Source organism: Lissotriton helveticus, chromosome 2_1 (genome assembly GCF_964261635.1).
Source record: "Lissotriton helveticus chromosome 2_1, aLisHel1.1, whole genome shotgun sequence".
In the NCBI taxonomy this organism is placed as follows: Eukaryota; Metazoa; Chordata; class Amphibia; order Caudata; family Salamandridae; genus Lissotriton; species Lissotriton helveticus.
The window spans coordinates 1,220,375,105-1,220,401,967 of NC_136059.1; the positions used below are offsets into that span (position 1 = coordinate 1,220,375,105).

The following is a 26,863-nucleotide window of genomic DNA, read 5'->3' on the forward strand; positions in this document are numbered from 1 at the left end:
CTCCAAAGCAAAAGTTAGCCTCCCATGCCTCTCATCCCTTCCCAACATGGCCGACCATATCACCTGTCACCTCTATAAGAGGAGGGCCGGCCCAACATCCAGCCTGTTTTTTTGGTTCTGTGCTGTCTTTCCAGATGTGCTGTCAGGTAAGTGGTTCCTGCTGTAGCAGGAACATGGGTCCATGGTTGGTGGACCCATGCTCTAGCAGGCCCTTGGGATCTGGGACCCTGCCCTTTCCTTCCCCCAAGCCAAGGGTTTACAGGGGGAAGGCTGAGGGGGCTGGGGCTCTGCCTAGCCGCCCCTCCTTACCCCTTGTCCATGTGGGCACTGTGATTTGGGTAAGATTGTTTGTGCCCGGGGCACCCCATATGTTGCTTCCTAGGGGACATCCTTATCTCTGGGATTTGTGCACTTCCCCACTCCTGGGCACTCCCGGTCCGAGTGGGGCTGCTTTCCCCGAGTCACAGGCGCTACCCTTCATGTGAATATTCTTTTTGGTCTCGGGCTATTTGGGGTGGGGTTTTTTCGCCTATTTAAGTGGCAGGTTTCTGTTACTCAGTTAGTCTGTAGCTGGCTCTGGCAACTGACATCCTTTCTCCTCTGGTAGTTTGACTGTGGGTTTCTCATGGAGCAGGGGTCAGATCCTCCTGTGGTGGCTGGCTTGAGCTCCCAAGTCCCGGCTCAGGCCCTGACCTTACAGTCCATCCAGGCCATGATCCAGGCGGTGGTGACAGCAGCCATTGTTGAGCGCAAAGGGGGACAGGGTTCCTCTTCCCACAAACGTTCACGCCTGGACCCCCCTTCGGTGTCTGATGTCGATGAGGAGGATGAGGACCTCCGGGGTCGGTATGTCCATGGTCAGGAGCTGCTGGATGTGCTCCAGCACATCAAGGACAACATGACGTTTCCTGCTCCTTCGGTTGATGAGCTGTTGGAGGATTTATTCTTGCAGTACCAATGCAAGGAGCCTGAATCCCTTCCTCTACATTCCTCCATCAAGAAGTTGCTTGAAAATGATTGTCTGGAGGTCGATAAGCAACCCTTCCCTAGGTATCTGGCCATGCGATATGCCATCCAGGACTTCGCCAAGGAGTTTCCTCCCTCTGTGAAGGTGGACTCTCTCATGGCGGGGCTGGCCACTCAAGGGTCCGAGGACGCCTCTCCTTCGGACCCGGTTGACAAGCGGGTGGAGGCCACAGCCAAACGAGCATATGTGGTGGCCAACTTTTCCATCCACTCTTCCACCTACTTGTCGTACACGGTCCTGTCCTTGTTGAAGGACTTCTAGGCGTGATCTGAGCTGCTGGACCAGGGAGCTGATGTGGTCCCACCTTGGTGCTGATGGAGCAACAAACTAGCCTCTTGTCAGACATCTTGTTTTATACGCTGGGGGCCGCGGCTGGTGACGCTGCAATTCAGACCCGGCATCAGGTCTGGCTTCACCAATGGAAGGTGGATGCTGTCCAGAAGGCAATACTGATGAAAATTCCCTTTTCAGGGACTAAGCTATTTGGGGCGGTCTTGGAGGATATGGTGAAGAAATCGGCAGAGGACAGGAAGCTGTTGGCTTACATCAGATCTTCCAGGGGCAGTGCCTTTGGGTCCAAGAAGGCGTTTTCTTCCACATCTGTGGCTAGGGGCAGTGTGCCCTTTCGAGGACGGGATAGCGGCCATGGCACCCCATTCTTAAACAAATCCCGGTCTCAGCCTGCGGCCTCTTCCTCCGCCCACAAGTCCTGACTATCTTCAGGTACCCCCAGGGACTTGCCCGGTGGGTGGAAGCTTACACCTTTTCGTCACACTTGGGAGTCCTCCGTCACAGATCTGTGGGCTCTCCGGATTGTCCAGGAGGGTTTTTCCATTCTGTTCAGCTCCTCTCCTCTGAGCGCTTTCTGCTCCACCCTGCGGCCTTTCTCTCCTGTCAAGCGGGTGGCCCTGCTGGCCGGCATTCAGGATCTGCTCAGCAAGGGGGCTATTCGACCTGTTCCACCGTATCAGAGGGGATGCGGCATCTATTCCATCGTGTTCTTGGTAAGGAAGGTGTCTGGGGACTTTCGTCCTGTTCTGGACTTAAAAAGGGTTAATTCTTTCATTCCCCATATTAAGTTCAAAATACTATCTCTACAGGAGATTCTGCCACTGCTAATTCAAGGGGAGGTGATCGCATCTCTGGACCTTCTGGATGCCTACCTTCATGTGCCCGTCCATCCAGCTTCTCAGCGTTTCCTCTGGTTCTGCGTAGGGGGTGCCACTACCGGTATACAGCCTTTACAACAAAACTTTTACAACGAACTACCATTACAACGCAACTTTTACAACGCAAACCATTACAACGCATAGCGCTGGGGGGCGCTCTAGGATAGGGAATAGGTTTAATGTACTATCCAACACCTTCCCTACTATCCACGGGGACTGGAGTAGGAATAGTAAATTAAACTATTCACTATCCAGCGCCCAAAAGCATTATGCGTTGTAATGGTATGCGTTGTAAAACTTGCGATGTAAAGGTAGGCGTTGTAAAAGTATGCGTTGTAACGTCATACATCCGCCACTACCAGTTCCAGGTACTTCCTTTTGGATTGTCTTCTGCCCCGAAGGGGTTCACTAAGGTTCTGGCTCCTTTGGTGGATATCCTCCACTGGGAGGGGATCAGGGTGTTTCCATACCTGGATCACTGGCTGATTTCTGCCTCTTCTTTGACCAAGGTTCAAGGGGGTCTGCGAGCTGCTGGCTTCCCATGGCTTCCTGATCAACCTCCGGAAGTCTCACCTATCGCCTACCCAGAACTTGGTTTTCATTGGGGGTCGACTGGACATGCTCCAGGGGATGGTGTTCTTGACTCTGGAATGACGGAACACCTTGTGGTGGGATCTAGGTTCTGCTCCAATTCATCAATGGTTGAGGGTTCAGGGGTCGATGTCGGCTGCCATCAATGTTCTGCCTTAGGCTCGCCTCCACTTATACCCCTTAGTGAATCATCTCCTGTCCCTCTGGGATCCCTGCTCGGGGGACTACGAGGTCCTGGTGGTGGTGTCCCCTCAGATCCGGGCCGACTTGGGCTGGTTGTTGGTGGAGGCTCATCTCTACAGGGGTCTTCCCTTCCTGGTTTCTCCCTCTTGGGTGGTCACTACCAATGCCAGTCACCTCGGCTGGGGGGTGACCCTGGGTTCTTGGTCTGTTTTGGGGCAGTGGGATCCTCTTCAGGCACGGTGCTCCTCCAACTTCCGGGAGTTGAAGGCGGTTCTGATGGCTTGCCGGGAGTTTGCTCCTTCTCTCCGGGGTCAGCTCATGTTGGATCGGACGGACAACCAGGTGGGACGGGGGAACATTAACCGTCAGGGGGGTTGCCGGGTTCGCATTCTTTGGCTGATGACCCAGGAACTGATGTCCTCGGCGGAGTCTACGGTCCTGTCCCTCAAGGCTGTGCATCTCCCGGGGAAGGAGAATGTGGTGGTAGGCTGTCTGAGCCGGGTGTTTCCTCCTCTGTTTTCCCTCTCTCTGAAGCCTCGGTGTTCCAGCGCCTGGTGGCTCTGTTTGGCCTTCCACGGATGGACTTATTCGTGGACGAGGTCAATGCTCTCTTGCCCTGCTTTTGCGGGCTCCATCTGTGGCCGGGGACCTTGGAAGTGGCTGCGTTGTCATTCCCTTGGAAACACACGACCTCCTGTATGCCCTTCCCCAGTTTCCCTTGTCCATATTCTAAATAAAATTGATTCTTTCCATAATTTAATCTTTGCCAAAGCAGCACAGTCAGGACTTAAAAAGGGGAGAAAGCAGAAAAAAACCATATGAACAGAATGACAGAATGATTGCAAGATACATCATATATTGCTATGCATCAACGTCTCTGCCCCTTATGTTCATAAACCAATGGACCCGGCATGCTCTTTGCACTTCCTGCTTTTTAGCCAATAAAAGATTCACTCTCAATATTTTACGTTTTAAGTTCCGCCCCCTTCCCAAATAGCATAAGACTGGACTCAGAATTGAGAATACCTTTGGCTCTTTAGAATAATTTGCATAAAATAAACCGGAACGTGTAAGATGTTTAAGGGAAATATTCTAGTCTAGTCAAACAAACGCCACAGAGCGATACAAAGTAAAAACAGTGGCATAACATTTCCACAGATATACATACCTTGCAAAAGCAAAAACATCATCGATAACCCCTGCACGGTCAGCGACTGAAAAGATCTAGAACAGCAAATATAGACATTTCCCATAAATTAGTGTTAAGAAATGAAAAGTATAAAGAAATACACTGCATGATTAATTCGTCAGTATTGATAGTGAACAATAAAACATCCATTCAGAAATCCGAATGTGCAAGATTCACCAAGATGTGTAGGTAACAGCAAGAAAAACACATTTGAACAGTTTTCAAAAACACATTTGACCAATTTTCAAAAACACATTTGACCAGTTTTCAACTTAAGTCGCTTCCTACTCACAAGTGAATGCCGTACGATGAGTGTATTGGGTAATAGAGCCCCCTGCTGTTTTTGCGTCCATTATAGTTTGAGAGGAATACACAAGTTATTTCATTCCTGTAGAATTATTGCCTTGGTGGTTTTGGTTGGAGGCAGCTTTAGATGTCTCACTTCTTAGTGGAGAAGTGTGGCTCACTGGTTAGAGGAGGCAGACCTGAAAGCAGAGGTCAGCCTGTGACCAGGGTTCAATTCCTGGCTCGGCGGGGTCTTGAGTCCTAAAATGTCCATGGACTCGACAATTCTCGCTCTGGTGCCTAATCGATTCATGGGTTCACACTCTGCAACTCTGGGCAATAGATTGCTTAATCTCCACAACGGCCCCTCGCGGCGGGATGCCTGGCTTTCACCTTGCGGATACCCTGCCGGGGTATCTCACAGGGGAATACCAGGACGGGTTCCCTAAGCAAGCGCTTAGAAACCAGTGGTGATTTGCGCTATACAAATCCATGTACATTTACATTTATCTGATCTACACCGAGAGAGGGGTAAAGGTCAGCCCCAGTCAGCATTTGCTCATTGTCCCACTCACACCCTGATCATCCAGCATAAGTCATTCAGATATGGCTGTTGTAACTCTCAGTCATGACGTGGAGTTTCTCCTGTTTTTCCAGCAGTAGTCGTTTTGTTGGAAGGACAGTTGTTTGAGTCTGCCTAGGGCAGTTATCAAGCGTCACCTGCCCTGTAACAACAACATGACCAGAGACGAGATGTAGAAAAGTAGCACCAGCTACCAGGAACTCCCTAGAAGAAGTTGTGAGAGCGGGACCAGACGGTGACTGTGAGCCACACCAGGGATATAGGTGTCAAGCAGGTAAAAGCAAACTATCATTTCTGCAGGGCACTGACATACTTGTGTGTGCGCATACGTGTATTCAATGTAGCCTCTATATCACAGGTCACCCATGGTATCTTGAGCTCACCCCTTTATGATGGAGCCCAATTCTGGCACAAGGGTGATAAATCAACTCATAATCATTGAAAATATTTGTTTAATGTGAACATCTTTTGTACGAAGGCGCCTACAGTAATAGATAATGCTGGCCCTGCTATGATGGTGGTGATTCTTTGCATACTGTGGATACACATGACATGATGTGGCACACAGTTCTGGAATAATGATTTTCCTGTCATTATGGTAACAATCATGACCACCCTTGACCTGCCTGCACCCACCGCCTTACAATGTCGATCCTTACATGATAGTGGTAATTCTTGCGATAATGTGGCCACCCATTATAACAGCGTTAATATCTGACAGATTGCTGGATCTGGCATAATGGTATATCACATTGTGGCCAACCATAGCATACTGTCCACCACTGGCATAATGTGCCTTGCGTAATGATAATAATTCTGGGCAACAGTGACACAAGTGTACCTGGCTCATGCTGGCCAGGAATTCATTGGAGTATTTTTTGACATATTGTAGGCAACCTTGGTATGATGGTGCCCATCCCTGGCATGATTATGCTCCCCTTAGAATCCATGACATAATGGCATCCATTTCTGTCATAATGCTGTCCCTGGGATAATGAAAACCATTCTTGACATGTGCTTTTCCAGTTACATATACATAGGCAGTGAAAGACCTTTTGCATTTTACTCTGCTCCAGACAAGTCCTGCACCAGGTAGTTGAACATTTCAAATGTCCCATTAATTAATTCCCCCATGAACGTTTTAATCACTTCATACACTCACCCATCCATCTAGGCCTTCAATCACACTTTCAAGTACTCACTCGTTCAGTCTTATTATTATTAATACTTTAATGTTCAGTTAATAAAAATCATTACAATGACAATCGTCAGCGCATTCATTCACATTCAGTTAAAAAGAGTGAGTTGTAAACAATAAATACCTAAAATGAAGACACCCACTAAAATATAATCGATTTCTAATTCCATACTACTTGTGTTAATCAGGATTCGCTGTCGTCATGAATTAGTGCAAACCTTAGTCCTTTCATTGGTTCTCATTTGGGGGACAAAAGTAAACAATTGAGCTTCAATTTAATTACCAATGAAAGAGGACAAATTACTGATTACGAAAATCCTACTAGCCGTTCCTCTGCCTTTGCCAACTCTTTTTATAAATAGGACAAAACAATACAAAAGATAGAATATGCTGTGAGATCACAGAAAATGCAAGCCTCTGGGTAAACAGCTGGAAATAATTGTCAACAGCTGCTAACTGTAGGGACAATGGGCTATACCGGTTGACATTTATCGAAATACTGGGTAGGAAGGGACTAGTGCAGAAATACAGGGGTCGACGTGTTGGCACTCCGACTGGCTGAACCTTTTTACTGCTCTTGTAATAAACTTAGTAAACCGAAAATTAAGCACCGAATTGTCTGGGTTCAAGGATGCAATAATGGCGTGTCGACAAGAGCGGACAATGATTTTGTTCCATTCTCTCCGTAAGTGAGCCCTTTGTTCTTTGAGCAGTGCTGGGCAGATGCATACCACATCTTCAAGTGATTCCTTACTGGACCCACAACCCCTGCACGTTGTATTGTCATTTAGGCGACACCAACTGGGTAGATGGTAAAGAAAAGGATAGTCCCCCAACCTGAGGGACATAAATCTTTTTTTCTAGAAGACTGCGTAGGTGCAAGACAGATATGGTACCATAGTCCTGGCTTTAACCCAGTTATAATCGACCAGGCATATTAACGTTTTGTCAATTGTACTTTGCCTGAATGGAATGACCAGAAACGTACACTCTTCCTAATGTTTTGAGGACCTGCTGAGGTGGATTAAGGTCTCAAAATGATTTTGCTTCTAAAAGCTGCAGGAATCTTCTAGATGTCGGTGATGTTTTTGCCCCAGTTGACCAGTGGTTATTTCCCGCCACAGCATTGCCTCCAAGATGCCTGCTCTGGACGTTCGTAGTTTGTTACATAGTTTGAGAAAGGCACTGGCCCCTTCAGCCTGCTGGTCTAGGAGCCCAAACTCAAGTCTAATCTGGGCAAGGGATGAGGTTTTCGGGAAACTCAGTGCTTGCTTACAAATTCTTGCTGAAAGTTTGTTCAACAGATTGGAGTCTTTTCCCAGCATAATCTCCTGTCCATAGGATAAAGAGGTGGATTTTTTTTTACCTTCATAGCTGTTATTAGTGGAGACAAACGTGGGCCGGATAGCCAGTTTGCTAGCTTTGTAAGTGCTACCTGTAGAGTCAATGCTTTACCTCCAACATCTTGCCGTTGTTTTAAAAAAGCACACCTCATATCTATGTGGATCCCTAGGTATTTATAGGATGATCCCATTTCAAAGCCTTTACCTTTGTAGAGACATCCTCCTCCTTGATATTTTCTTCTCCCATAAGTTACTACCCTTGTTTTCGACAGGTTTAACTCCAGTTCGTTTGTGAATGTGTAGATGTGGAGCAGGTACAGCAACTGCTGTAAGCCTACCCTTGTATGGTTAAACAGTACTAGGTCGTCTGCATACAGTAGGTTGCTGACCCAAATTGCACCAATTTTAGGGGGGGTGGCAGTTAATGTCATCAAAGAATTATGACAAATCCAAGATGAAGAGGTTAAAAGGTAAGGGGGCTAGCACACACCCTTTTTTTTACTCCGAGCGATGTTTGTATTTTCCTCGAGATGTGAGGTCTCTCTCCGAGTTTTATACATATCCATGTTGTTGTGTGGAGCTGGATGATGGCCTCCACTATAGGAGGTGGAATCCCCCATTTCTGTACCTTGGACCACAATAATCCCCTTGGCATGCAGTCAAACGCTGCCTTTAAATCAACAAAGCAGCAGTGAATTAGAGATCTTGAGGCTGCTGCTTTGTCCGTCAAAACTGATATTGCAAGTAGATTAGTTAGAGTTCCTGATTTTGCCACAAAACCTGTCTGATTGAAGGGGAGTATATGTTTTTGTGTAACCCACTGTGACAGGTCTTCCAACATCAGACTGGTATAGTACTTGGCTTCAACGTCCAGGAGGGCTATCAACCTATAGTTTTTTTGGGTCAGATCTTGTACCACCTTTATAGATTGTATGTATGATAGCTCCACTCCAGGACTGTGGTATCAATTAAGTGGTCTGGCAATAATCAAATAAAGATGCTAAATGTTCGGCCCAGAACTCTGTATCCTGTTTGTACAGGGTGGTCCATTTGGCCCAGGTGCCCCGTCAGAGCGGCCTTTGATTATAATTTGTGCTATTTGAATTATCAGTGCTTCTGGAGGTTTGGTGGCCTGTTGGTGGGTCTCCCATTGCTAGGAGGGTGTTTTGTTGTCTATTGTTAATGATGTCCAATTGGCCCTGTCTGGGGATTGTTCAGTTACCACAGCAGGGTTGTACCCTGAAGGGGCTGCAATTGACTTGTATTAATCAAGGCGGGCATTTTTATCAAGTTAGCCGGTAGATCGTCTTCCTTATTAGTAGCTTAAAAGTGAGTCATTAAGAAAATGCCCACTCTTCTTCTGGGATGTTTGCACTGCTTTATTCCCTTTGACCATGCATTCTACCGTTCACAAGGGTCCAGAAAGATTTTGTATTCAAGTTTTTGCTTGCATTAACTAATTTTGTCCAGAACAGATCGGAACTTTTTTGTTTCTCAAGGACACTGCTTGCCTGAGTGCTTTATGTGCTTGCTTATAGTTGTTAAATGGCAATCCAGCCCCTGGGCACCTCCCAACTCGTCCTCATGCGGAGTTGTGTATGTTCCTCAATTTCTTGATCTCAGCTGTAGTCACAGCATCATTGCCTCTATTAAATTGTCGAGCAGTGTAGGCAAATGTTTTAAGCAATTGGCAGTTGAAAGTCGTTGGTGAGATATCATCAATACTCCTCATGCCTAGAAGGGCTCTACATACTGTCATAATAATCAGTATGGAGAAATGAGTCCATTTGAACCTTTTTTTAGGTTCTCTGTGTAGATTCCACAGGTTGTCAAGCTCGTCATGGCATATTGTGCTATGCAGGAAGACAGAGTAAATACTTATGGGCGATGATCGCTATGCCCTACTGCGACAATGTTATAATTCTCAATCAAAGGGTGCATTTCCCTGTTACAGATGGTATAGTCAAGGAAAGATCGAGTATGTCCATTTGTTCTTGTCCAGTTCAGTGGTTTAGCCTGGGGAAAGCGACCGTTCAGGATTATGTAGCTCATACTGGTAAGTTGTAGTACCATATAATCACTGAACTTGCTGTGCTTGTTGCCACTGGACTTTGTTTGTTCTGTGATGTATTGATATCTGCCAGGGAATGTTCTCTCGTAATCTTACAGAATGTCTTGTAAGAAATGTGTATTATAATCCTCTGAGATCAAACAAGCTGTACTACCATGGTCGCTTAATAGGCCGCACATGATGCAAATTAGGTGATCAAACTTGGACTTTTTCTCCCTGGCACTTGGGGTGATATACACTTTTATCAGCAACAGTTGTTCATTAAATTTCAAGCTTCTAATCCTTAAACCAGTGATCCAGTCCTCTTCAAATGATAGCTGGTCAATTGTTGCGTTTAACTAGGCAGAGACATAAATCAATAACCCACCCCTTGGTCAATTGAACTTTTGAGTTCTTGTGGCAGGAGTCCTGTATTCTAAATAGCCCTCTAATGGAAGGCTTGCCTCGGTCCATGTTTCCTGAAGAAGTATGACCTTGTGGTTCTTTAACCGCATGCGTGCGGGCGGAATTCCGCTCGTACGCTGAGATTTTCAAAAGCGCACTTTACGTGACGAGCTGGGCTCGTCATGAGCGTGCGAGGAGGCTACGCCATGACGAGCCCAGCTCGTCATCAGCGTCGAAGGGGTTAAGAATATTATCACGTCATGGGACTGGAATTTCGAGGTAAAGCCATTGATATTCCAAGGGCACACTGATAGTCCGGATGTTTTGGTGTAGACTGCTGTTCGAATGCTATTTCAGTTGTGACTTCATCCAGATAGGGCTACTGGCAGCCAAGCCCAGTCATCTTTCAAATGATTTGGCTCCTCTATCATTTGGGCTGTGCTTCCTGTTGCGGCTTGGCCTAATGTGTTTTTTAATATTGAAAATGGGGGATTACTGATGCTCTTAGAGGTAACCAAAGGCTTTGCTAATGCCGTTGGATACCCTCGATCTTTCTGGGCAATTATTTTGATACCCCACCTGATAAATTGCTCGGATCTTGATAAAATCAGCTCCTTGATTGCTACTGATGCCAATGTAATTAGTGTGGGTTCAGTGATTTGTTGACCTTTGGGGGTATACATTCTATTGCTGCTATTTAACTAGATTCAAGTTTACACAATTCGGGAATAAATGTAAACAACTTAAGGATGTTCCCTATGTTTAAGATGTCATGCGGGCTTTGAGAGGGATTCTTTGGAATAAACAGCAATTTGGATGTTTGATTTGTAGTAACCAGACCCTGTCCTAGGTCCATGTTCTTGCTCTTGCCCCCTGTGTGGACTGGTACATTCCTGCAAAGGGCTGCTGGTACCCCTTGCTTGTACTCGTCAAGACGACTATAATGCTGTTGGGTTGCCTTCTTGAGGACTTCTTTACGTACGTTCGGAGTACCCAGGTCTTTTGTGACTGTATCCAAATACTCTCCTTGCCTCCTGACTTTGGGTCATCGCTGTGCTGCTCTGTAGCTACTTTTCTTTGCTTCATTGTGGTCACATTTACTTTGTCTATGTGGGATGTTGAAACTCCTAATCCGCTAGCGGAAGGCATCAGGGATTATGTTGACACAGGTTCCTTATTTGGCTATACAGAGGTCGGAGTTTGTTGTTTCTCCAGAGGGGCTTTACCCACGTGCAATGGGGTTTTCCTAAGTTTGTTGCAGTGGCCTAATACCTGTGACATGTTACCTGTCTGTCCAACTGCTGCCTTTGGAGGTGTCGTTATAGTTTGTTGCAGTAAAGAAGAAGGACTGATTTCACTACCTATCGAGACAATTAGTAATTTGCTTTTATGGGTTAAAAAGGAGTTACAGTTTGTTTTTAGGGTCACGTGGCTGGCCTTATTGCACTGTTTTCAAATTCTTTTTTCCCCTCTTACTCAGGTGTCGCTTTTGCAATGATTTGTTCATAGTTCCGTTGCCTGATCCGACATCCCCATTGCCCAGTGATGTCATTGGCAAGGTCGATAGTTCAACCACCAGCTGTTTGATCCGAGTTATTTATCTTGGGTTATGGGAAATTTCTGCACTTCAGGCTTACTAATTGATAATCGGGTGACGGCACAACCACTATGACTTCTTTAGGGGGTACCTTAGCCCTCAAACCAGGAGCTTTATTTCCAGTACTCATTTCTTGCTTTATGTTATATGCTTTTAAGACGTTCTGTGCAACTGGGTAAGTTTGATGTAAATGATGAGTCAGTCCCTGTGATCCTACGGGTAGTTTCCTGATTTCTGTCAGAACCAGGGTGAGAAACGAGGGAAGAGAAGACACACTGTTGATTATTGGGGAACAGTAGCAAACTGATTGTGACAAATTGACTATTGATTGCACTTTTGTTATCAGTTTGTTAAGGCTTTCCAGTTTGCTCTCTATCCCTGCAAGTATGTTTAAAAGATCGACCTGAAGGTCTAGTTTGTCCGAGTGATAGTTTAATGCAGTAACTGTGGATTGTAGAGTTTGCAGGGGCCAGATTGAATTCAGCTCATCCACCACCATTTCGGGGGCTTCATGTATACTTGTGATCCTGTTGGAATCTGCTTGAAAAAAGATAGATCCAGTAGGGAGCAGTTATTTGGCTCTCCTTGCTTACTACTGGGATAATTATGTTTGTCCAGGTCTGATGGAGTCTTTGGTGTAAGAAGTTTTATATTTCCGGGCGAGATCCTTGTCCATTGTGCTGCGGGGGGACTGGGGATATTATTGTTACTGGGAGTTTGTGTATTGTTAGTGTATAAATTATTGTTTTCCTGAAGCGGGGGGGGGGGCAGGTTAATAGTAGAGCCATCACTTGAGATGGTGATTGGAGAGGAGTTTTGTACATTAAGACCGTGTCGGGATGTTAAGTGACGGTTGATTTAATTGTCTGTCTGAATGACTAACCCCGACTTAAGATGCACAGGAGTAGGAGGCTCGTCCACATTGGGTGGGCCACCTGTATGTGTGTGTGAGAGCACCCTGTGTGTACGGATGGGCATGAATCATGGCTTGAACATTTATTTGCACAGGTTCACCTGTCTGAGAGTCTTGGCAGGGTTGTATGGAAAAAAACGTATTTTTTATGGAGCCATTTGTCGCTGTGGATTTTATGCGGCAGTTCTTGAAGTAGTCTATAAGTGTCATCTTTCAAGTTCCCGCTGCAGTATCTACAAGCGAGTTGTCCAATTTAGGTAGCTCAACATGTGCTGTTAGGGGTTCTTCCACAGTTGTGTAACTGGAGGGATGTAAATCCTGTTCCAAGGGCAAGTATAAGGTAGCTGGAGATCTGGGGGTGGAATTCTGTTGCTTGGGTGTTGGGGTTATTGATGCCATTTCCATTAGCTATTTGATGTTAGGTGGGGGACCCAGGACACCAGCACCATCCAGGCCAGTCTTCTCACTTTCCACCAATCTATACCCCTGCTTTTCTGGGGACCACAGTGTCGGGCACTCAGTCCGCTTTACTTGGCCTCCTCATGGGCTTGCATATCTCCAAGTGGCCTCCGGGGGCCCCAACCTGCACCCTTCTCAACAGCCCTACAGCCTATGCCCTTGTGTATCGCCTCTATTGCCCTTTACCAGTGCTCATTAAGTGCTGGCTCGCCTCTTGATCCTGCGTAGATCATTCTGGGGTCGGTCACAGGTGGTGCGGGGGTCATGCGCAGCCCGCCTGGGTGTCCCTGAGGATGCAGGAGAGAAGGGGCAGAGATGGATAGGCAGGGCACGGTAGGCCTCCGTGAACCAATGCATCTGCCTACTGCTTCCTATAGCTCTACCTGCCTTGCCCCAGCAGGGTGGCTGGGGGCTGGTGCCACAACAAGCTGACCTCTGGCTGCCGGCCTCCCCTGTACATGGCAAGCACCAAGGCGCGGGGGTAGAAACACAGGTACTTCTCCAGGGCTCCAATAGTCCGACTGCTCCTGACATGACCAACTACCAGCTGCTTACCTCCCAGCCGCCTGCAGTTCTTTGAGTCTCAGTTCAGGTCGGGTGGATCGGACGGGTTGCGCGGACTTCTCGATTCCTTTGGCTCCCCTCCGTGCGGCTACGTAACACTCTGCTCTGCTTCTGGGTTTTGACCCACAATTGAAAGCAGTCATTTAGTCATTCAACCAACCACTGCATTCACCCACATACACATTCACAGAAGTACACCCACAAACTTGCCAGTAAGTGAAGAAACATGTCCACTTATAATTTAGCTAGCCCTTTGCTTTGTCAATGACTTTGTCTTAGATGTAACGTTACTTGTAGCTGCTCCAATGTATCATTAATATGGTTGCCCAGCAGTTTTTACTTCCTCGATGTACTGCACTATCAGAGGAAGAGCTGGTAACACTGTAATCAATATCACTTTGCACTTTCCCCCCCAGAGTTTTAGGACACATCCCTGACTTACATAAAGTAAGAAGGCAGTATGCCTAAATGGCTACTGTAAGCCCCACACACAGCGATATGTTCTACCTCTGCAATTACTAGTCAAATATTGACAAACATAACAAAGACAAATAATTCCCGAGGGACTTGGAGGAATGTTGTATTTTAATGTTTGATGCACAGTGAGCTTACATGTGTGTGTATGGGTGAAAGGAATATCAGTCTACGATGATCGGATGACCGACTGACAATTTACTGTACTGGGGTAGATGGCTGTTGCACGTAAATATCTTGATGCACAATTGGATAGACAGATGAACACTTGGCTATCAGTGGACCAATCGATGCATGCATAAGGTTGGCTGGATATGTGCATGGTTGAGAGTGGTTGATAGATGCTTGGGTATGGGTGGATGTTAATGCATGTGAATGAGGGAGCTGGATAAGTGTGAGTTCAAGGGTTGCTGGGTGAGTCCTGGGGAATGCGTGGGGCATGGTGGTGGGTAGGACGTGTGGATGTAGTTTCATATGTGAATAGGTGAATGCATGAGATTGTGAGTGGATCCCTCCTTAAAAATGTAAATACAGTGAGTAATGGTTAGCTGATGACATACTAGACACTGCATGACTAATTCCCTCATCTATGAAAATATCAATTAAATATATACCTTTCTGTTCACATAGTGAAACGCATAAAGAACAGAATCTGAAGATGGGGCATGCTAAACGTTCAAATTTGTACAATTTTGGTAGCTAATTGAATATAGGTGCCAGCAAACCATTAAACTCATAGCAGTGCGGGGAAACATTTTGAAACAGCTGACTGTATCACGGCAGTGCCTGTCTTTATTTGCGGTTGGTTGTGGATGGTTAAAGGGATCCAGAGGAAGTTGTATGTGTAGGCCTGGCATTGTGTGGGTTTGTGAGGGAGGGAGGCGAATTGTTGCCTAAGGGTTTTTTTTAATGATTGGGCTGTATCTGAATAAATGGTATAAGAAAGCAAAACATTGGAGATTTTCTATACATATATGGTCCATGTGAATGGTGTGCATGTGAGATAGTCTGTGTGATAGGTATGTGTGAAGAGGTCAGTGGGGTACTGAATGGGAATGCCTGGTCAGGGTTGTGCTGACCAATGTGTGCGTGTCTGTGGTCGCATTCTGGCTATTTTTTCCCATCTGCCTAATGTAGTAGATTAACTGAACATTGCTGTGATTTGTATGAGGCAGCAATTTGTAGGGGTTTAGGATAGGCAGCTGGGGTGGTGGTGGGGGAAGCTCAGTGGTGGTTTGGTGCTTAGGGAGTTCTTTATGATGTGATTCGATCAGGCTATGGGGTATTTCGGAAGACAGGGGTTCTGGATTTGTGAATTGGAAATGCCAATAATTTCTGTGGTAGCAGGCTGATCCAATAATTATTTATTTTTACTACAAAAGCATATTACACACAGTAAAAATAGGCATCCACCTAAACCACTCTGCCATATGCTTGAAATGAACATTTTAAGTTAAAAAACCATGGCACAGAAGTTTAATAGAACATTAAAGATACTATCTACAGGTAGGTGTATTTGAAACTGGTATAGAAATCTTCTTTAGTTTTAAAGCACATCAAAAGAAAACATGAATCATACTGATATTAAGATAAAGCACTATTGTCTTTGAATTACTGTAACCTGAAGAAATAGATTAAACACACTAAAAACAATAAAAAGAATTGTAAGAAAAACGTTGACAAATTATAGTATTGCACCACTAACTCTGAAGTTAATTTATGGTTAGGAAGATATTCACACATAAGTGAACAAAATGCTGTCACACAGTACACGTAAAGCACATTATGCCATGTACACGTGTGACCAATTCTGTCACAAACATAACATTCTTCAGATAAAAATACAGTCACAATATCTTTACAACAAATTTGCACATTTGATGGTTTTGCCTCTGCTTTGCATTTGGTTTGTTTTCAATGCCCAAAGTCTTATGAACCATCTATTTCAATCCCATTGCGAAGGTATAACAAATAAATGAACGATTAACACTTCTGTAGTAGTAACAATTTTGACACAAACATCCAGAATCTTTCCCACAGAGAGGAAGACTTGTTCCTTTCCTCATGGGACAATAAATATTTGATGCGGAGCTGAGCTTGCAAGGGACAAGCCAAGGCAGTTCTCATCAAGGACAGAGATCAAGTGAAATTGTCTTTGGCGTTGACACAGCTAAGGCGGCATAAACGACGTACAGCACAGATTCTCCTGCTCGACTTTATTCCCATTCTAAGTTGTTCCCCTTTAATATTGGAAATGTAGGTTTTCCTACCTATTAATTTCAAAATTTCAACTGATACCTTTGCCTATTTTAAGTCAATTGTGGGCTCTACTATCATGTATGCATTTATTATGAATAGCTATGCATTTGTTCTTTTCTACAATGTCATATAGGGCATAAAAATGCCTGTGCTATCATGGAACACACAATGCTAATTAGTGCCCATATTTATTTGGTATTTGAGTGTGTACTACAATTTATGCCAATCTTGCTCTTGCAATTATCTGCCCTGATCATATTCTAAGCCATTTCATGTCAATGAGAATTGATGAGCACACATATTGTATAAGTGGCCTCCTGAAGAAAGCGATGAATTGATTGAATGGGATTGAGGAAAGAGCAATGTATACAAAAATCTGAATTTTAACTAGTTATATTATGAGTAACTGTTGCCTGATGTTGAATATTATAAACTCTGCACAGTTATCTCATGACTCTTCAGCCAGAAGCCATTTTTGTCAAGCATCAGACTTAACTTCAACAGTTGCTTCCACAACCTGGACCCAGTGCTCTGAAATAGACTCAGCAATGATATAATAATGTAAAGTCATCAGTCAGCTAAGGTAACCCATTAGTCACACCATCTAAATAATTTACACCGCGTAGTGTTCATTCTGTCTAGGTTTCAGACATGACATTGCTTGATTCCTGAATTGTGCCAGGACAACACTAAACAGCTAGGCACCGATGGTATTACCACTCGGTCTGCCACACGCACAATGTCCCCATGTACAAATGGATCCCTGCATCAGGAGCAAGAACCAAACACTGCATATTTTTTGTGTGAAAGTTATACATCATGTTAAGAGCTTCTGAAAACATGTAAGGCCATGTGAGCATAGTGCCAGCATGTGGTCTCATACCGAAAGATTATTCAACAGGAGGCTTGATAACGTGTCCCAGTTTTGTTCTTCGTAGTTTACACGGAAAAATCCAATAGAGTCTGGATTAATTTTCAGAAATCCATCATTGTTAGGGTCATAGGGGCTAAGAATAACTCCTGGGGAAGAAAGAGAAGAAAAATGTAATTAAACTACTGTAGAAACAGAAAGCAGATAATACAAATGCATGCTGTGATTCAATTTGCATAATTTCACAGGTTTCCAATTTTTGGTTGGTCAGTCTGTATTTTAAACCTCAAGATCTCATTTGGAGATTGATGTAAATGGAAAACCTTTCAATTTCTGGGAGTCAATTTCCTCCACTGTATTATCCCTGTTGTGGAGGAAATTCAATGGTTGGATTTTACTACAGATTAAAAAAATTCCCGTAGACATTTTAAATATATTTCAAGTTGTTTCCATTACAACCGACCAAGATTTGAGTGGCACTTCACAGTAATGAGTAAACAAACATTGGACTATGCATATACCATCCACAATATTAGACACAAATACATCATTGTTTTAAGTTTTATTTTTATTTTACTATAATATTCCCTATAATTAGATCATATGACATAATATTACATATAGTACAGTCATGTCAAATAAGTATAGAAAATATGCTAGAATATATAGCAGATACTAAAAATATAGGAGCACACCTAGCCTTAAACCAACTTAACCCTTAACCTAAAATACAATCTAGGCCTATGTCTGTTCCAAAACCTAACTCTTGCCCCAAACTAAACAAGAGCCCTGTAACAAATATTAGCCCAGAACCTAATTCTAGACCTAAACCTAACCTTACCCCTGAACTTAACATTAGCCCATAATGTACCATTAGTTCTAATTCTTACCTAATATTCACTTGACAATGTAAATGTGGATAATATTATGACTCCAGATATTTTTGTCCTAACAATGTTGTGCATACAATATTTTTATAGGATGAGATTATACCTTACATATTTTGGTGGTGCACCATAAGTACTTAGAATCGTGTTTTGATCCAAAACAAAAACCCTTTCAATTATCTTATTTTATTAGGGATGGAGTAGCATAGGTAATATTTTCGTTGTTGTAACGTCCCTTGATGAATCCTAAGCTGCTGGATAAAGACCCATACGTTTGAATACCAAAGGACAACTTTTTAAATATGTTTTGATGCTTTATAGGTTTCTATTGATACTGCAAGGTGTAAACCTGTGTCAGTATCCAAATGCTATAGGTGCTAATCTATCTGTCATGACACACTACATACTGCTTCTAGGAAGTGGCATGTGGCTGCTATCTGGCATGCTTACATGGTCCCAAGACAATTAAAAGATACAAGGGTTGGAGCTGTGTCATCCTAAGTGAGACATACTAATGTAATATGCACAGGCTACTGTATATGTAGAGACCCAGCCACCTACTAATTGCTCCCTGCTTCACTCCTATTGGTTACTCCTATGGGTTACAGCAACTATTCATTGAATACATGGTTGATTCCTTTTTCAAAACAATATCAAACGGGAACATAGCTGTGCATCTGCACGTATGTTTACACACAATATATCATAGATACAGCTAATGAGGTATTCAAGCAGTGCTTCATGTTCCTGAAAATAAGGATATGTAGAAGCCAAGTGCACCCAATAATGTCAGGGGGTCTGCTGGAGATCATTGTCAATCCCTATAACATGGTCATATACAGTTGTCTTCCTTGCTGGCCACTGTAGTAAGGATGGAGTTGCAAGAACAGGGAGTGTGGAGGGCAAGGCAAAGAAACAAAGGCCACAAGAGAGACTGAGGGGTAGGAGGGTGACAGACTAGAGATCAACCAGATAGGGAGATGCCACCCTCATCCACCTCTAGCTTTCTACTTAGTTTCTCCTTGACTATAAGCAGGGACTAATTGCTCAAAGTCAGTGGCCCAGACTAAAACCTACCACTTACTTACTGTCTAGACCAGAAACCAAAGACAAAGGTGAGGAGGCATGGTTTACACTGCCCCCATCCTCAATATGTTCTGTTCTTTTTGCAGGTTTTTGATGGCTCCTCTATGAAGACCTGGCAACATTATGCTACATACATTTAGGGGGGGGGGGGTCGATTTAAAAAAAGGAAACTTTTTGTTACGGAGCAGGAGTGTAGCTTGATATTTAAGCAATTCTTTCTGGAAGTTTAGCTGTTAGTACTTGAACAGGAAAAACATTATATGTAAGGCTAAATCTGGTTCTATAAGGTAGAACTCTGAATACAATTTAATAAAACCTTCTAATAATAGTATTTGGAACAGAGAAATTAATTCAACTAAGGATCTCATCAAATACATTTGCAAGTTATACTGCCAGTCAGACCCTTCCCAGAATTGAAACAGAACTTGGATTTCTCAACCAGCATATGGTGTCTAAGAACCTATGTTCTATATGGCTTCACCAGAAAGAAACACTAAGCAAAAAGGATGAGAGAATTAACACCTTAGCAACTACCAATGTTCTAATCTATATAATTTGATTTATCTAGAATAACTGTTAAATAGATTGTGATAAAGGCCTTTACTAACCGTTGGGCCCAGCCTTCGCTTACAGAACAGTGCCCGGTATGCCCACACCACCAGGAAAATGACTTGCATATCATATTCTTCTGTAATGCTTACCAAAGATCTAGGAAGTATTGGCTTGTTCCACTTCTTAAAAACCTAGCTTTCAGGCACTACCTCCCAGCTTACAGAATATTAAAGACTGAACTATCACCCCGATTGTGTTTGCGGTGGCAACATTTTTAACAGCGATGTGGCACACCCGTTTCCGCCACACAAAGTCAGATATAGACTCGCGATAAATGAAATGTATTGATGACTTTTAAATGTAATGTACTGTAATTGATTGACAGGCTAACTGTAATGGTTCTCAAATCTTGTTCTAGTTGGTATCATTTTAAATTGATTTTAAATTGTCTGTATCTCTTTTATGATCTAAATAGATCGAAATAAAGTTTGAAAATGAAATGATAAAGGTATGATTATTTTGCAACCTTGGACTCAGTTAGATCTAGAAATTTCCTTAGTCTAGGTAAGTGTTGTATGTTATGGCATGTTTTTGCCCATTTGCTTTTTTGTACATATTTATTTAGCACTTAACTGGCTTGTTAGAACTTGAACTCCACACATATGTTCTTGTGTCATTTGTATTTGGTGTATAACTCATTGGAATAAAGAATATTTTGAGGAGAAAAAAAAATACCTACATGGATTGTCCCCTGATGCTTCTAGGATGTTCTGGCAAGTTAGCTGATGGATAATTAACACCATGTCTGCTGGAGTCAATCCTCTGCTGTGCTGGGCCATAATGTTAATGGGTGTGGTCATGACGAGCTCAGCTCGTCATGAGCACAGGAGCACTGTGCCTCATGACGAGCTGAGCTCGTCATGAGCACCGAAGGGGTTAAAGCTCAGTTGTACTGTCTTGGGCTTGCTAAGGAAATCTTTTTTCATTTTAAACTGCTGTACTTTTTTGAGAATGTCTTAGCTAAATATCTATGGTTAGAAAATGTAAATAGTGCTTTTCTCAGTGAATCACAATTACTTAAATAAATGTAAATACATACATTCAAAGTAAATGCATGAACATAAATTAATAAACTAAATAAATGTCAATATATTAAATTCCATGTAAATTGCTATACACATTTCAGTTTTTGATTGTTTTCATTAAAATCAGCAGTCTCAGTACATTATATGATATTGTTGCATGTTACTTTACAACTATTTGTAATTGCTGTTTTAAAACACATTAATATTAGTTGCAACTTAAAATGCTAAATATTAAGATATTTAAGATTACCTGTTGACATGGACTTGTTGTAAAATGCAACATGTTCCTGTTTGTTGATGGTTGCAGCATATTTTATTGGAAAATGCCACGTGTAGCTGAAATTATATAGAGAGATGAAAATAATGTTCTTAAAAACATCTACATTTAACTTCTATTTGACAGCAGAAACAAAAGGTAAGCAAATTCAAAACTACTCTAAGGATTTCAGAATTAGGAACTTGACCCACAATAGTTTATTTTAAGTTCAAAAGATAGGTTTCAACAACATCAACATACCAAGAAATAAATATTCAGTAGCAGTCATATACATGCAGTGGTTTTAAGGCGCAAGGGCAGGTCATAGCATACTATAGTTTTAATGTTTGCAATTTGTCACTAATATAGGGACTATCAAGGCTTGTCAGCAAAATATGTCTCGCATTGCATAGCATCCAAATGTGGATCTGTGTTTGCTGCAATAACATTGACATAAGCATACATGGACAGACGAGGCGAAGGGAGTTATTAAGAGTTTGGTGGTCAAGATACTCCACCACAAAACTGGTGAAGAACCCTTTCTACTAAACATATGCACAGCCTGCTCTATTTAAAGCCAGGCATACCGTCATGTTTCTGCAAGCAGTAACCTTATACTAACAGCCCAATTTACTTGGTACTGTAGGTGTAAGTACATCACACCACCAGCCCTATTTAGAGAGGATGGCCTGATGTACATTTTTCTGTTTGGGACCACCAGGAAAAGTCTGGCAGTTCTGAACAGAAAAAAGGATAAATCCCTTGGGAGGAAAGTCCTAGGGTTTCAAGGTCATTCATTTTTGTTTTACAAAACACTGTCATTATTTTGTAAAACAAAAAAGCTTGCTGAATTTTATTTATTTTGATTTGTTTGTAAAGTTTTGTATAGCGCAAACATGACCCAGGCGGCTATCAGAGCGCTTCACAATTAGGGTAGGTATGATACAATAGTGGGAAAATAACATTTGTTACAAATAAGTGCACGGCGCGAACATGAACCCGACGGGTATTAGAGCCCTTCACATTTAGGGTCGGCGGGATCCAGTAATGGGAGAAGAACGTTCAATACATATTTATGCATAGCCTGCTAACACTGTTATTCCCAGGTGTACAACCATGTGATAGACAATCTGTGGTTTCAAAAGCAGGAAACTTGCACTTTGCCACGGTCTGCATGAAATATTGGGGCCGCTGAACAAACATGTAGTGCCAGATTTAGCGCTGCCCATACATCATGGAAGGGGACGTAAGGCAACACAAGCTCGTAACTTGCAATTACTAAATCACACAGAGTCACCTTGCATGACTCTGCATGGTTTAGTAAATCTAATATAATGTACAGCAGCACATTTCACTTCCTTTTGTTACCCTGCGTCACAGAGACATTCCATGGGTGGAATGTCGGTATTCCCACGCATTCACCCATGGATTTTGGAGCATTACCAGATTTACAGAGAGTTATTAACAAGGGAATGCATCAAAATGATTCGCCTCCCACACTCAGGTGCAATGAGAGGAGAAATATCTTTGTTTCTCCTTGTTACTTGCTTTTTCTATGTGTGATTAATTCTGCATAACACATAGGCAAGGAAAATCCCTTTAAGGATTGTTTTTTGTGCAGGAAGGCATCCCTTCCTACAGAAAATCAATCCTCCTCATAACACAAGCAACCTTGCACAATGGTGCAAGGGTGCCTTCATTGGCGCTAGGCAGAACACAGTGTACCAGCGCAAGGAGGTTGCAGAAATGTGCCATACCTTTGTATATAAGGTGCATTTCTGATATCTCCCTTTCAAGCAAAAGTTGCCTTGTTGCACTGCGTTGTGTGAAATGTTAGTAAATCTATCCATTTGTGTCATCAGAGAAGTTATCATGGACGTAATGACCTCTGCCATCCTGGTGGATAGCTAAATTTGAAAAGAGGGTTAAACAAAGGAGAAGCTGGAAATGGACATGTATCTGCATTTTCCAATTTAGAGGTAACAAATGTTCATTTCCAGCAGCATGCCATTCTAATGCTATTTGCAACTTGACTACTATTTTATGGTCTTGATGGAAAAGATAATCAGCATGTCTAGCAGGGGTACTATGTATTCATTCACTAAGAGGCAAAAAAGGACATTTAGACTTTGACAGATGTGCAACAGAATTTGAAAAATTTGCCTGGTGTATGTAAAATTTTCTTTTCTCAAAACTGTAGTGACAACATGAATCATTATCCACCAAAAGGTAATATGTAGTCCAACTAGGATTCATGCAGTAAATTATATATTGTAGGTGAACTTTGTTTATAGGCTCATAAACATTTATACTCTTTATAGGGGGCATATTAATATTGCTCTGTTTCCTAGCACATACTGGTAAAGGTACCTATTCACAAACTTACATTTGTACGTGTAGATTTACTTGCATGTAAGCTAACTACTGCACCTGGTAGTAGCTTTATACTTTTTTGTTATTCACCATTTTCGTGTATACATTTACTACTGGGTGCAAATGTACACCTCCACCCTCTCTAAATTAGCGGTGGAGCCTCCTAGAACAGGATGTATGTATGTAAAGTTACTTTTTTTTGTTCAAATCTGTTTTATTAATTTGTATACAGCAGTATGTAAGGAAGAAATTGTTTGTAACACTTTTTTCACACAGTAAAGGTTTCTGAAGCAGTGCCTACATGTATGGTGTTCATCTCTTTGGCCTAACATCAAGCGTTATCTACTATTGATACATTTTCACATGTAGGCAGAGGACTCAGCCACTGGGGGAACTGATCTTCCTATACTAAACTACAGGGAAAATATATATTTTAATGATTATTTTAAAAACATTAAAACAATTTAATGTAATTTAAATATGTAATTTAACTACAAATAATTATTAACCTGCGTTAAAAATGAAATGTTACTTCACATTAAATTATCAAATTAAATGTTCAATATATATAAAAAAAATAAAAAAGTAAAATTAGACATATTAATATTTAAATATTACAGTAATTTTTAACCATGACAGCCTCACTATCATTTTTCTATCTAATTATTGCTTCATAAATGTTATTAAAACCTATTTGCTTACTGAATTTTTATTCATTTACTTTCTTTAACAAACCTTTTCAAGCTGTATTTAATTATTTTTCCACAAAAAGTTAAACATTAATTTAATTTAAAAAAAAAAACAAATGCCATATAACTTTGAACACTTAAAGAACATGAATCTTAACATTCAACATAGTTTATTATATTCAACCTTATTTCCTAGCGGCGTTATTTTAAAACTCTATCTACCTTGATTTCTTGAGGAGTATCTTATAGTACCTGTGAGTGGCAATCTGTGGGGCTTGTCTTACCGCAAGACTGGGTTGGCGTACATTTACAACTTTTTTGGATCCATTTTTGCTGTAGTAAGTTCACAAGTGTAGTTTGTGAATAGTAATGGTCAAACTTTTTTTGTGGGTGGAGCTTTGTATGTGCATCTCTTTCCTAAGCCTCAGCTTGCCTCTCACTAAGCCCCTTACATTTTGAAGTAAGTATTCCCCATTTTCCAGCTACTTCCTCAGGTTCTCCCACAACTATTACTAAAACATATGCTTATTACGTGTTCACAGACTTCTGCAATCAGGGTGAAGGCATCCTCATAGAAAGGATAGGCGAGGCAGCATTCTCTGCACATAGGTTTGTGCATAGCATTTTTGCTATGTAATTAGTACTATTAAATGTACTAAAAAGTGCAGTTTGTGAACAGGTCCCCTTCACTTTATTACACAACGGTGCAGACACACTTTCTGATCAGTGTACAAACCATGAGGTATGTGGGCTATCCGAGCTATTTGTGGTGCAACACTCCCACAGATCAGCAGCACTGTCAACCTTTGTCAGAGTGCAGTAGAACATTTAATATGCTTGTGGGTCTAGAAACAAAATGATGTGTTGATTTGTTTAAAGATACAGATTAGTTGGAACACCAGTGAGGTACAATGCATTCTTTACCTGCTTTATCCAACCTTCTTAACTCTCCCAGAATAGTGCTATGCTCTACCGTTTTGCATTCCTTCCATTCACACACACATTTATCAGGTATAAGAAATCAGGGCTGGAGGTACCAAGACATTCAGAAATTCCTGGATCCCAAATGTGACAACTCAGGGCTTTTGCTTCTGGTGCACTTGGGATCCAGTACTGTTGACCCCAGAACGTGGAACAAATTCCCCTTTTACCCCTAACTTCCAGAAATGAAAGGAAGATCAGTCCAAGTCTTACTCTGCGAGTTGCGGGGGCTAAAATCTCAGAATTTTCCAATTCAATATTTCAATGTTCAGCAAATGTTTTTGTTTAAAAAGTAAACATAATTTAATACGAGCAACAAAAATGTGATAAAAAAAAGAAAAAGATTAACTAAATACTACACACGAACTTCCAAATATATACAAACTGGCAGGTAGAAAAACCAATGGGAACACCGTCACACAAGCTTTGGTTGCTGCATGTGTAAGCACTAAATATATGTCACAGTACACAAATAACCACCTAAGTGTGGACTGGACCCCATAGGCTTAAAGCATCTTTAATGATCAAGGTACCAGCAGACACTAATCCCTAAAACCACAATATCTTTTCATATGCCTACATCACCCGAATCCATATGCAATTATAAACAAGCTCTGGCAAAGCAAACAGATCTGGTGCTGGCCATTAGCCTTTTGTTTTGTCATGGTTTTTGCAAAACGTTATTGTTGGGAAAGCTGCTACACCGTAATCAATCCATAAAAATGGCTAAAAGCCCAAATCGTTTTTTGTCTCAAAAAGCACACTTTTCCAGAGTAGTCCCTGCCACAAGAGGGAACTACTTTGTGCTTGGATGTGCTCCGTATGGAAGAGCAGGATGCCATCACTTACAGTGAAGATAGCCAATAGCTGAAGTGGGATGAACCACAACCCCAAGCTGGATGCTGTAGTGGATGGGAGGAAAATGTGAACAACACAAAACAGACCAATAATTGAAGAGGGCTGGCTGAAATCCCCAATAAGTAACTATATTATACATATAACTGTAGTAAACACAAGGGGCCTTGGCTAATACTAGACTTAAAAATCACACTAATTGACTTTGTATCAGGGTGTCACCGTACTTACAAAAATAAATATAAGCATTTGACAATTTTTGAACATTTCAGGATGTTACTACGAATATGCTCATGTTTTGTTTTTAACTATTAAAAATCATTACCTATGGACTTCGATTCACCACTAAGAAACCAGAAACTCAAGGGACCTGTGAAATCTTGGGCATGAAATATGGTTAGGCCCAAGAGTGCTTGAAAACTGCATAAACCTCACCCGGGGTCACAGATTGAATACTTGTTTTCCAAAATGTGGGTGCCTCGGCTACTTCTGCCAGGCCCCCAAAAAACTGAAAATAATTTAGGTGGTAGTCCCTGCTCTCGAGAGTAAATCTGCAAATTTGCAAGTATGCAGTTTGGCTTATGGGATACTCTTTTTTTACCTAGGGGCAAGCCCTTTGATGTAACAGTTGGACACATTTTCTTCCTTTTTGCTTTGCTTTTTTATCATCCCCAAACTAGCATACAAGACTGGTTTGCTCCTCCACTTTCTAGGTGCATCCATGCACATTCGAAGTATGACCGCAGGGGACTCAATCGCATGTGCCTCTCTCCCTCCCTCTCACCCACTCTGCCAATAAGATCGGGGGAGATGGCTGGTCTTCTCAATTTGCTCCCACATGATGCAGGCCCAGGGAGCGATCGAATGAACACAGCATGCCTCCTTTGGCCTGGTGAGCTCCCTTATTCACAGGGCCATAGCACTCAGGTCAGGGGTACA

The 26,863-nt window shown here is 42.4% G+C and overlaps 1 protein-coding gene across 2 annotated transcripts in view; it reads right to left on the reverse strand.

Moving 5' to 3' along the window:
- The window catches only part of ENPEP (glutamyl aminopeptidase), a 297,126-nt gene that overhangs the window by 90,553 nt on the left and 179,710 nt on the right, over nucleotides 1-26,863 (reverse strand). For both annotated transcript variants that reach the window (XM_078676092.1, XM_078676093.1), the window contains exons 11-13: nucleotides 21,021-21,106; nucleotides 17,173-17,309; nucleotides 4,139-4,194 (exon numbers count right to left, since the gene is read on the reverse strand). In XM_078676092.1, the coding sequence (XP_078532218.1) occupies nucleotides 4,139-4,194; nucleotides 17,173-17,309; nucleotides 21,021-21,106 (279 nt within the window). The remainder of the gene's footprint in view (nucleotides 1-4,138; nucleotides 4,195-17,172; nucleotides 17,310-21,020; nucleotides 21,107-26,863) is intronic.